The sequence below is a fragment of the Phalacrocorax aristotelis genome, chromosome 3, assembly GCF_949628215.1.
Source record: "Phalacrocorax aristotelis chromosome 3, bGulAri2.1, whole genome shotgun sequence".
NCBI classification, from domain to species: Eukaryota; Metazoa; Chordata; class Aves; order Suliformes; family Phalacrocoracidae; genus Phalacrocorax; species Phalacrocorax aristotelis.
Genome location: NC_134278.1, coordinates 117,614,933 through 117,627,338, shown reverse-complemented (window position 1 = coordinate 117,627,338; position 12,406 = coordinate 117,614,933). Strand labels below are relative to the sequence as shown.

Below are 12,406 nucleotides of genomic sequence, written 5' to 3'. Positions count from 1 at the left end.
CAGAATTAATTTCATAATTAAATAATACCATTTTATTAATCACACATTGCTAGAATGGATTCAAATTAAATAGCAAAAGGTAAGTTTTCAAGAAAGTCCAACAAATTTGAGGAATGCATTTTTCACTTGCAGAGGAAGAGTAAGTACTCTCCACCAACCCCCCCTCATACATGTAATTGGTTGTTGCTTCTACAGGGAAGGAAATAACAGCCAAGATTTAGCTTACCTGGGCAGGGAGATGGTGGCTGCTCACCGCTACCTCTTCCTGGGCAGTATCAGCTCCGCATTCCTGGGGTGCAGAGCTTCACTCAGGGACTTCAATGGTGGAGGACAGCAAACCAATGCATTGCGGCCAGGGTTAGATGAACAAGCCCTGCTGACCACAGGAGGCTCCCATGGCTATGCTGAGTGCAGACACCCTTACCACAGCAGTGGGTGGGAAGGAATGAAACCACCTGAGAAAGGGAGCCAGCACCTGCTGCAGCAAGGAGAGAGTGGATGCAGAGGGAGCATCAAGGATCCCTCAGTCCAGGGATGGACACATAGGGTCCCCTGCTCTGAAAAAGAAATCTTCTACAGCCCTTCATAATTAAAGGCAGATTTGCCCATTAATTCATCTTCAGGCGGGACCAGAGTAGAAGGAGAAAGAGAGAGCAAGCTCTGGGTGGAGAGATGGGGTCATCTGCTGCCTCCTTACGGGAAGTTGCCCTGGAGAGGGGGCTTTACCCTCCCACTGGCACCGTGGTCTTCTCTTGCCCATCCTCCAGCAGCTGAACGCTGTCTCTCGCAGAACTGGTATTTCAAGGGCTCTTTGTAGTAACTGCTAAACCCAAACGTCTATATGTTCTCAGGCGCTCCTCCTAATCCTTAAAAGCATTTTTTTTCTCTATAAAAGATGCCAAATACACCTAAAACTGATCAGAAATAAGGGAAAGAAGATGAAAAGGGGAAGGATCTGCCCTACAGACCCAATTGCGCTGCAGGAAAGCACAGCTCAGGGTAGCAAAGACACAGGCAAGCTCAGCTGTGTTTCCAGCAGTTGAACTGAGATAAGATACACCAGAATCAAAACTCTCATCCCACCGATACCTCTAGGACCATAAAAGCTATAATTCAGATCTTGCCTCCCTACAAATCAGAAAGTGCTCAGCTCCCTACAGAGCACCTTTAGTGGGACTCTGCAAGAGCAAAGGCTAATGTCCCAGCACCAAAATACTCCTGCTGTCTGAATCCTCCCCAGAAAGTATACAAGCATATGTCCAAGCATGCCTGGACCCTGCTGGCTAACAAACTCCCCACTTTCCACATATGGACTGTGTGGTATAGCTCCCTTTGAGGGACAGGAAATTCAGGAAAGCTTGGCTGTTAATTGAGATATTTGTTGTGGGTCCCGGCCTCGCCTCATGATCTGCTGTGAATGAACACGGTTCTCAGTCACGCTTCTATAATTCAGCATTATTAAAATTAGAAAAACAGACAGCTACGGGAGAAAAAAATTGAAGGTAATGAGATGGGAGGCAGTTGCGTAAGCCAGTAGGAACAATTGGCGCTTTGTAGCCTTCGGGCTACCTAATAATTAAAACACACTATTTTGGACAGTCTGATTGGTAAAAGGCATCATCAGAGGGACATCAAGAGATGGGGATGACCCAGACGCCGGAGGGGGAAAATGTTAATTAGCGCTCTAGTTAAGCCAAATTTTGATCCCACTCCTGGTCGCTGTCCAACCGGTGAATGTTTTACCATTAACTTGCAGAGACGTAAAAGCTGGCTGACAGTGATGAGAATAGCATTCAGAGAAGCACAAAGATAAGGTTCATATGTGTAATTGGAGGGAAGAGTTTGTCTGGGTGCAGGTGTAGCCTTTCTAGAATGTTGCTTTCAGCCCAGAGAGGCAGCACACAACAGTGCACTGCTGCTGCTGCACACACAGGTAAAAGCCTACAGCTACATGTGAGAAGAGCCCCTGCTTAGTCTGAACATACCAGGTGAAATCACCATCCCCCAATGTTAACTCCAGCCTAGAATGAAGCTGCCGAACGGTTCCCATTCAGAAGCGCAGAGCTGCCAGGATTGACATCAGCAGCTCCTTGAAGAGACCCCACAATGTCCTTTGCCCCAAGGCACATCCCAGCATCACACATTTAGGGAACTGGGTAGGTATTCCCTCCCTTCTGAGCAGCATTTACACAGTATGTGAAGAACTGTTCCTGTTACATCTATTACATCAATTAAGCTCACAAAAGCTTAACCTAGGAAATCCCTGCAGTCTGTTCTCTGCAGGTGGCCAACCACAAAATCCAAGGGTCATGTTGGCTTTACAAACTCTCATTCCCTCTAGGCTGTGAATAAAGTGGGCTGAGCCCAAGCCACAGCTCTGTGGGCACAGGACATGAGCCAGCCTGCTCCTCCCTCAGGGACCTCTCCTCCCTAGCCCCCTAACTGGCATCTGGGTACATCTTATTGCCCTTCTGTCACCCAGCCAGGTTGGGATGTTGTATGGGAGACAATCGTTCCAAGGACCACATTGTTTGGAATTTCCTACCAATGAGCAGGACAGAGTTGAGCCCCCAGCTGTGACTTGTCCTTGTCAAAGGCTTTTTGGTACAGCTTATGCAGCAGGACTAGTCCCTGGATATAACCTCTTAGGCATTTGCTCCTCACAAGAAGCACAGCCACCAGAAAGTACTAAAAATGTTTTCTGTGTTTCTGTGTCTCTCCTCAGATTGCAAGATTGATTTGTCCTTCTTGATGGACGGGAGCTGGAGCATTGGTAGACGCCGCTTTCAGCTCCAGAAGCAGTTCCTCAGTAACATGGCTCAGGCCCTTGGCATTGGCAGCGCTGGTCCTCTGATGGGCATCGTTCAGTACGGGTAAGAGCTTCTCGTGCAGCTACTCCTATGGAGCATGACTGCACACTCCGGGAGCTGTAGCTCTGCGGCTGATGTGTACTAAAGGTCTCGTTCCAGTTCACACTCAGGAGCTGGTTAGCACAGAGAAGTCCTGCAGCTTTTGTGTTGTTGCATGTGAAGCAAAAAACTGACAATTGCTCTCATTTCTTCTTTTAGCGATGACCCTTCCACAGAATTTAACTTAAGAACTTATGCTAATTCCAAGGACATAAGAAATGCAATTGAGAAAATCCCACAGAAGGGTGGACTTTCCAATGTTGGTAGGTGATGGGACTGCTTGTGGGTCCTCAGCTTGGGGAGGGCTCCAGAGCCTGGGCTGTAGCAAGCCCACACTTCCTCACCAGGTACGGAGGCTGTGACTGAATGGTGCTCAGTGCTATGGCAGGGCTGGCGAGGGGTACCGCTCCCACCATGACCTGCCTGCTTTGGTCCAGGGTGCTGCGAGTCCATCACAAGTGGATAGGATTTACCTTTCTCCTTGTGCGCAGGTCCCACCAGGGGTTGCTAACCCAACTTGTCACCCCTAGACCCTCTGGGGCACGGCGGGGTGGGTGGGGCAGATGGGGTTCCATGCAGGAGGGCTCAGGAGGTACTGGCACTGACAGCAGCGACCTCCCCTCCTGCTTGCACAGCCACAGCAACAGCTTTCCTCAGCTCTCCGCAGGGTTCCAACACTTGAATCAGCCCTCTGCCTACCATTTTGTGAGATATTTCCAGGCAGAGGGCTTCCAGACTTGTAATTCATCCTCATTTCCTCTTTTATTCCAGGGAAGGCACTTTCATTTGTTAACAAAAACTTTTTTTCGGATGCTAATGGAAATCGAGGTGGAGCACCCAACGTGGTCGTAGTGATGGTGGATGGGTGGCCGACTGACCGAGTGGAGGGAGCCTCCAGGCTGGCCAGAGAATCAGGGATCAACATTTTCTTTGTCACTATTGAAGCAGCTGCTGAAAGTGAGCAGCAGAACATTATCGAACCAAACTTTGTGGACAAGGTACTTACTGGGCTGGGCTCTGGCCAGGATCTTGGCTCTGTTTTCCAGGTTGTTTCATTCAGGGCCTTTCCCTTTCCTTCTTACCACTTACAGTTATTTCTTGTCCTGCTTATACTGTCTTGAGGTGTCCTGTACAAAGAGCCAGGCAGCGATGCTGAAGTCAGAAAGGGGATGAAGTCAGTACTAAATTCTGGTTTGAGGTGCATCATGGAGGAAATGGCTTTTTACTGACTAACATTGGCACAAACCTGCAGTCATGCTGAGATGAGAGGTTTTCCAAAATATGGTAGCATGACAAAGCACAATTGCAGCCTGAGCTTTCCACGAGCTCCCTGCTGTGCATCTCCCACACAGCAAAGGCTGAGGAGCCCTGTCAACCTAAGGTCAGTGTTGCATTTACAAACAGGTCCCATACATGCAAATGTTGGGACGCTCCCAAAACAGGCACACCACAGTTGTTCATCTATACCGGATAACACACATTTTGCTTCCACTGTTGATCTGATGCAGATTATTTTTCTATTATTTGTTTCTGCTGCTATGGACTTCATGGTAGCTTTGGGAACAGCGTAAATCCCTGCCATGTGCAGCAAAACCAGAGAACGCAAGCCTTGAACGATTTGTATTTGGCACTAACGGTAGCTGCCGGCTCAACCGCACTTCAGGGCAAGCTGGCACCCAGTTATAGCAGGAGGTATCTACCAAGTGCCAGACCAGGCTGGGCTCAGCAAGTAGGGTTATCTGGTATTTTCAGAAAACAGATTCCCATCTGAGCTGTGTCACTCTCCTATGAAATAATGTCCCATGAGTTTCCGAGCTGCTCCAGAGAGCTGCACTACACCTGGTCAGCATTTAATTGGTTTGTAGTCTCATTTGCATTTAAAGTTTTTAAAAGGGCAAAGCTACAGTGAGTCTCTGCAAACCTGCCGGGGACATGACAGAAGTAGGAGTAGAGTGGGCTCAGAACAGGAAGCTAAAGAGGGAACAGTGGCTTGACACTGCTGCATTGTAACACTAATATGGCAGCAAGACAGTAAGAGACAAGGATATGGTGAGAAGCCATCAGACAGGAAACGGAACTCCCTTGGAACGGTTAGGCTTTACCCAAGTCAAGACCAGGCACCAGGAAAGCAGCACCTCCATATTTTAAAACACTCAGACACACGCACAAAAAGTTGATTGACAAAGCCCGCTTAACAAAATATTCTTACCCAGAGACCTGAGGCATTAGCATTTAAAAGGCCCTAAAGCCAAGGACAATTTGATCCAGCCTGTCCCCATCACTTCCCTGACCCATGCTTGAGTTCTCCCACTCCCTCTTCTGTGTCACTCTTACTTCGTACCCACACTCACCTGACTCCCACTAACCCTATAGAAGCTTCCACAGATCTGCTCCCTAGAAGTATTCAGTTATAAAAATGAATGTGGTGGCGGTTTTTTTTTGTTTGTTTGGTTTTTTTTTTTAACTATTTGGCAGAGCCAGTGCAACAGGGAACATTTACAGGGTTTTTGCATTTTCACCAAAATCGCCTGGGTTTTTTTCTGCTTAGAAGGGTATGAGCTAAGGATAACCTAACTTCAGTCCCAGGTTTCAGTTCAAGGTAGTAGGGTTTGTTACCAGGCAAAACTTCCCTTGTTACCCTGAATGATGGGAGCTGAAGTTGCCACCTGGCAAACACACAGGCTCCCATAATGCCCACTGGAGCCACGCTAACAGCAGCTCTGCGATTTGGATGCTTTCTCTGCAAACAATATAACTTATCTAAAAAAGCTTGACAGGTGGCAAACTTTCTTATTATATTTCTTTCACTACTATAGCATTAGCTCCATCCCACAGCTTTAAAAAGAAAAAAAAAAAAGGGCAGGAAAAACTGGCTCGTTACACAAGTATCTGTGATGTTACACTGATGTCACTTCCCAGGGAAGCAGATGGTGACTGGAGGAGAGGCTGCTTCAGACTCCAGCATTGCTCTTTCCAGGAGCCTCTATTTACAATTTAGCTACATACCCCAGCTGAAACAGGCAGACTGAATTTCCATTGCGTTTGTCCTTCTGTTGCCTTGCAGGCAGTGTGCAGGACAAATGGTTTCTATTCCATCAACGTGCCCAGCTGGTTCAGCCTACACAAGGTGGTCCAGCCCTTGGTGAAGCGGGTCTGTGACACCGATCGGCTGGCTTGCAGCAAGACGTGCCTCAATTCAGCTGACATTGGTTTTGTCATCGATGGCTCCAGCAGCGTCGGCACCAGCAACTTCCGCACAGTCCTGCAGTTTGTAGCCAACATCAGCAAAGAGTTCGAGATTTCGGACACCGACACCCGCATCGGAGCTGTTCAGTATACCTACGAGCAAAGGCTGGAGTTCAGCTTTGACAAGTACAGCACAAAGCAGGATGTGCTGAGTGCTATTAAAAGGATCAGTTACTGGAGTGGTGGAACCAGCACGGGAGCAGCTATCAGCTACGCCTCAGAGCAGCTGTTCAGCAAATCCAAACCCAACAAAAGAAAGATCATGATTCTCATTACAGATGGCAGGTCTTATGATGATGTCAGAGTGCCAGCCATGGCCGCTCACCAAAATGGTAAGCTATTCTATCGTTAGCTGCTCCTCCTGAGTGCCTCACCATTTATCCAGGCCGGAGAAATACAGTCCGCTATGATTTGAAGGCACCAGATGGAACTTTAGGAAGGAAAAGTAGCACCTAACCCTGGGGTCTCACCTTGCTCTAAGCGAAACCAGCGTCTATTTAAAATGTGAATGAGGACCTTAACAAAAAAAACCCCACACACATAAATCTAGCAAAATGCAGCTATATGTTGGAGATCTCAGGGGATTTCTTCTGTTTTAGTAACACATGAAGCCTCCTTTGGCTTTCCAGGCAGGGTAATCATACATCTTCCAACACAATTGTAAGACATTTGCATTGGAGCAAGAACCTGTTGTTCAGGATCCTGTTGTTCAGATCCACACCTAGAGCTTTACTATTGTTTAAGCCTTTTTGCTGTTGGCAAAAGGTAATTCCAAAGCACAAACTAGGCCTTTTCTCCAATTTGAAAAATGCCATTTTTATACTGAGAGAGAGAGAGAGAATTGCAACTCACTGCCCACATTTTTGTGGCCTGGAAGCTATGTTTGCAGTATTGGTCTTAAATAAAATTTAAGCAATGATAACTTATGTTCATTCTAAACTCTGGCTTTGTTTCCAGGAGTTATAGCTTACTCCATTGGAGTTGCTTGGGCAGCCCAAGATGAACTGGAAGCCATTGCAACAGACCCCGATACGGAGCATTCCTTCTTTGTGGATGAATTTGACAACCTCTACTGCTTTGTTAATCAGCTCATCCAAAACATTTGCACAGAATTTAATTCCCAGCCACGGAACTGATGGACTCAAGCAAGGCGGAACCATCAGGCGCCATGCTGAAGGCACGCCAAGTGCCACAGGAGTAATGCCAGCCCTCGGTTCAAGAAACACTGGAGGTGTTTTTCCTTAGCGCTTTCCAGTCAGCAAGGTTGATTGCAGCTCTGTCCCTATGCATGATAACGCGCTGTGTAGACTGTTGATTTTTTTTTCCTTTTTTCCTTTTCCCCCTCTCCTTGCAGGCTTCAGAAACTCTGATTGGGATGGATAGCAAAAGAGGCAGTAAACTTGGAGGAAATAACTGGATCTGTTCGAAAAGCTGCTTCCAGCAGAGAGGCCCGGCTTGCCCGAGTCTTACCTTTGGGCACACACAGGCTCCTTAAAATGGACCACCTGCTTCCCCAAATGGCCAGGTCCTTTGAGGGAGCAGCCACGCTGCTTAGCTGCTGTGGCAGAAGCACCTCTGCATGGCACTGCCCAACAGTCAGCACCCAGGTCAGGGCTGAGACACCAGACACTTGTTTTTTGGGTTTTTTTTGTTTGTTTGTTTGTTTTTTGGGGGGGCGCCCCACTCAAATTTGAGTACCTTCTTAAGAGCAGGCACTCTCTGTACAGCTGTTTTACCAACAGGTTAAGCTTTAGCTACTGTTAACTCAAGCGTTGAGATTTATCCAAACCCAGAGACTGGAAAGCAAGCAAGAGGAAAAAGTCAGGCTAAGCTCTGGGACCCTACAGCCATTAGTCAACCCCAGTAAAGCCCCAGATCCACAAAGCAGCCAACATGTAGGAGACTAGATTCTGGTTCCTGCAGCACTGCATTAATATTTGATTTTGAGAAGTGTCTTGTCCCCTTAGCTCACTTGCTTTCCTCTTGTGCGGCTCAAGGCCTGCAGCAGAGCTACCACCCAGAGACGACTTTGAGAAAATTGTGGGTTTAAGTTGCTCGCAATCAGAAGTGCATTTAAGACCCACTGCTCTATCATTAAACCACAGTTCAGAACAGCTTTCAGCAGTCTCTAGTGTGAAGAGAGCTATTCGAGAGCCATTAACAGGATTTAAGAGGGAATCATCTTGAGTTCTGTATTAATCACTGGGAAAAGCAGCATTTCAAGCATTTACAGACACCCTCTCCCAAATTTGGGATTGACTTCTGTTTTACGGATTGATTTCAAAGTGAACCTACTACAGCCCTGGATTATTCAAAACATGTGGTTGTTTCTTAAGTGAAGAACTATCCATATCACTAGTCAGTAAGGGAGGAGTGACATATTAAGAAGGTCAAAAGAACTGCACTTGAATTAGGAAGCAGCAGTTGCTGGTTATGTTTCCATCCAGTACAATTTAAGAAAACATGTTCGTTAAGCAGTTATCGAAGGAAAGGGATGGGGTTTCAGAGCCAATAAAAACGTGCGTGTTCATGCACCTTATGGCAATTACAGCCACACCGCATCAGGCTTGTGAAACTGTCAGGAAATGGGAAGAAATTAAAACTCAAACTTCACATCTTACAAATTAGACTTTTAATAGCCTTCATTGTTTTAATAAACACCATCACCCAGGATGTTTGTTAGTCACATAAAAAAATTAACTGAAGTAAATTGCCATAAGGGAGACTCCTTTTTGTCAACAAAAGTAGCAGTCTTTGAAATTGTTGTGTTTGGAAGTATGACTGAAGTAGCTCAAAAGTCACCAGCGAAGCAAGCATAATGCAGATGATTAGATGACTAATGAGAATGGCAGATTCTGCTTGATCTCCCTGGTGTGGTAACATAAGCCAGGATAGGGTCCTCTCAAGAGATTATCAAAACCAATCCTGGATGAAACAATGGTTTTACACAGAGAAGGTTCAGATCTTCCTCTTAGAAATATTCAGTTCCACCTTCAACCAAACATCATCAATATAATAATGCTACCCAGAGAGAAGACACAGGGCACTGCCAGCTTCCAAAAAAAAGCAAAACAAAGACATAAAATATATTTGTATGTAGAATTTTTAAACACTAATCTCTGCTGCTGCACTTTCACAGCAATAGCCTCTTGGCTTGAAAAACATAACCGATTAAGCATAGAGTTAGGCAGAAGCAGAGCAACCCCTGATATCCCACCGTATCCTGACCTACCTCCCTATCATTCTGCTGAAAGCATCTTTCTTGGTCAACAAGAGACATTATATGGGCTTGACAAATCTCAAATGCTAGCTGAGAAAAAGGCCTAAGTCTTAACTTTTAGCTACTCTTAATATTGTGGTTTAATTTTTAATGCAACAGCTTACCACCACATATTGTTTTCCATACTGGTGGTATCCTTGCAGCATGGAAGACTGGTGCTCTGCAGGGACTCCCCTCTGCTGAAAGCACAGTGCAAACAGCCGAGACATCAGGAACAGTTAGCGCCACACACGTCCTTTAGGATACACATTTTCATTTCTTCTGAAAGCTTAAACTTCAAGCAATGTCACTGAGCTTTCAAATGCTCTTTCACAGGGAAGTTTCACAACTATCTTCTGTCTCAAGCATTTACAAAGGGCATTTTGGGGTTTGTTGTTGTTTAAATGGTTTGTCTTAAGCTTACAGAACAACCATGGCACTCGTTTGCCAATATGCATTTTTATTAACCTCTCAGGATGACCTTGAAATTGTTGGATTTCAACGTGTGAAAGTGGTTTAACGTTTAATCTGACTCTCATCTAAACTTAGATGTCCTATTCATAAACACTGTAAACTTAAGCATGAGCCTCAAAACTTGTAAGAATACACTCTTATATTAACAAAAGCAAGGGAGTGGATCAGCACAGAACATACTCCTCTTAACCTTTATCTTTCATAGCAATCAAAATATTTGCCATGTATTAAAGGTTTCTGAATACTGTTTTATTGAGAAACAAACTTACAAATCTTCATAAATGTTTCGGGGGTATATTTGTTTGAAGAACGCAGCAGAACTTCTGTAACATATGCAAGCTATTTTTAGCTTATCAATACAAGTTGCTATATCTTTTGCAATAAAATTGTCCCAGAGACATATGCAGTACATGTCGTCTTGTATGTGGTTAAAAAATAAACACCAAATATGGTCCATGCCATTTTAGTTTCTGCAACACAACTGAGGTTCTTACTAGAAGGCTTAGCATGGTTGGTATAGCCCCAGGTGTTTGAATGTCATCCTTTTACATGCTCAGCTGGAAAAATAAACAACCCACACTAAAAGTGAGCTAGCAGAGGAAGGACCCCCAAATTACCTACCAGAGGAACCAGTCATTGAAACAGAGTCTAATGGCTGAATGGCATCAGAATCATGCGTACCTTCCCAAGTCTGCAAGACCATGTCTTATTTGGAAACAGACTTCTTTTGAAAGCTGAAAAAATTTAACAGTCTCTACACACTTTCTAGAGGCAGGGCTGAATCAGAAAGGATCTATCTAGACGCCTGGACACTTGATGCTGGACTACTTAGTTTCAGATGCCTGACCAGTGCCGTGGAACCTGCCATCTGGCTGATGTGCGCAAGAGAAAGGCACCAGGGGGTTGGACTTGGAGGCAGGGCAGCCAGCCAGGGCTGGGAGCCGTCTGAAATAGTCACTGGATGCGTAGCCAAAAGGGGGTTGTCTGATCATCCTCTCCCTACGAAAAAAGCACCTTTGCACTTGGGAGTTGGGCTGGTGGCTTATTGCTGCTCAGCAATCACAATGCAGAACACCCACCTGGAAATAAATACTGACATCCATGCTCTGAAAGCCATGGGGGAGCTGTATGACAGCACCTCTTGCCCCTAACTACAGCATTAGCTACTCACATTCTGGGTGGACAATCAAAGTTCAATTCAAAGTTCAACCACCTCTTCAGAGACTCAAACCCATTCCCCAGCAATATCTCACCTTGCTGGTTCAGAGGTGGGACACTCAGCACTTCTGCTGCCATGCCACCCTGTACAGAAGGCATCGCCTGCTGTGTGCACCCTCTTGCTCCTCAGCTGCTGCCGCTTTGCTGGTTCATCAAGAGGAGGGTTTCCCCATGGCAGCTGCTGAATTTTGCTTTTCTGACAGGCAGGCAGAGGAGCTTCCTCTTCTTCCTCGCACTCCTCCCCCCACAGCTCTCCAGCACACAAGGGGAACTGTTCCAGCAACCAGGAAAAACTCTGGGGTTAAGCATCCAGAGAGGACCAACCCAGTGTAAATGTCCTTAGTGGATTTAACACCATACCTGTAAACTCCACAGAAAATTATCCACACTATCTACTTGGCAAGTCAAAGCAAGTGGTAAATATCAGAAATATTACCTAGACACGCTATATCAGTCTTCTGTGGTACACATACCTTAAATTACTTCATGGCTGGAAAAAAGTCTTTCTCCCTATCATTCTTCTAGTTATTTTTCTCTGCCCATCAGCAACATTACGGAAACAACTTGAGCCCTTTTCTTTTCCATTCCCTTCTCAGTTTAAGAAGTCTTAGTACAAGGCCATCTACGTTTGCCAAATCACCTACATATTGAAAACATTGCAAGTGCACGTCTATATAGCTGAGCGCCTCCAACTCAAAGTACTTTTTTTTTTCTTCTTAAAAACTTAAAACTGGGGGGTATCACAGGTTTTAGCACTGCATAAGCTACACCATTCACAATCAGCTGTCAGTCATACTGAATGGCAAAAGAAGCAAGTGCCATTTTTCTTAACCCCAGGTTAACCCTTTCTCCGATTTCTAATAAAAACTCTGATAAAGCAGCTCAAGAACTCCAACACTCACTCACAGCAACGACTTCTTTTTAAGCACAGAGAGATGGTAGTGAAAAGTTTCACCACACGGCCAAAGAGAACATACCCACTTTTCTCACACTCAAGTCATTATAGGGACATGTCCTGTCCAAAGGCAAATGCATAAGGATGTTAGGAAGGCCTCCCATGTGGGAAGGTCACTCCTACATTGTTCGTGAAATCTTTCTCCCTACCTCAGGAATCTTCTGCTGACCCTCTCTGGAGGCAGAGCACTGGCGTGAATGCAGCTGTATTGTCAATTCATAAAGCAATTCCTCCTTTCCTGTGAGGAGGGAAGATGAGTAGGACTAAATCAGAAGGCTGATTTTACCTACCATGGAGAGGAGCCGAGAGCTTCACTTATCCCACCTACAAGCTCTGAAAAAACAG

General features: G+C 45.6%; 1 protein-coding gene across 2 annotated transcripts in view; it reads left to right on the top strand.

Annotated features, from left to right (window-relative positions):
* Positions 1–10,286, top strand: part of VIT (vitrin) — a 57,327-nt gene extending 47,041 nt beyond the window's left edge. For both annotated transcript variants that reach the window (XM_075089285.1, XM_075089284.1), the window contains 5 exons: positions 2,726–2,873; positions 3,069–3,172; positions 3,681–3,907; positions 5,974–6,487; positions 7,113–10,286. In XM_075089285.1, coding sequence (XP_074945386.1) covers positions 2,726–2,873; positions 3,069–3,172; positions 3,681–3,907; positions 5,974–6,487; positions 7,113–7,291 — 1,172 coding nt within the window. In that variant the 3' untranslated portion in view covers positions 7,292–10,286. The remainder of the gene's footprint in view (positions 1–2,725; positions 2,874–3,068; positions 3,173–3,680; positions 3,908–5,973; positions 6,488–7,112) is intronic.
* Positions 10,287–12,406: the final 2,120 nt, after the last annotated feature.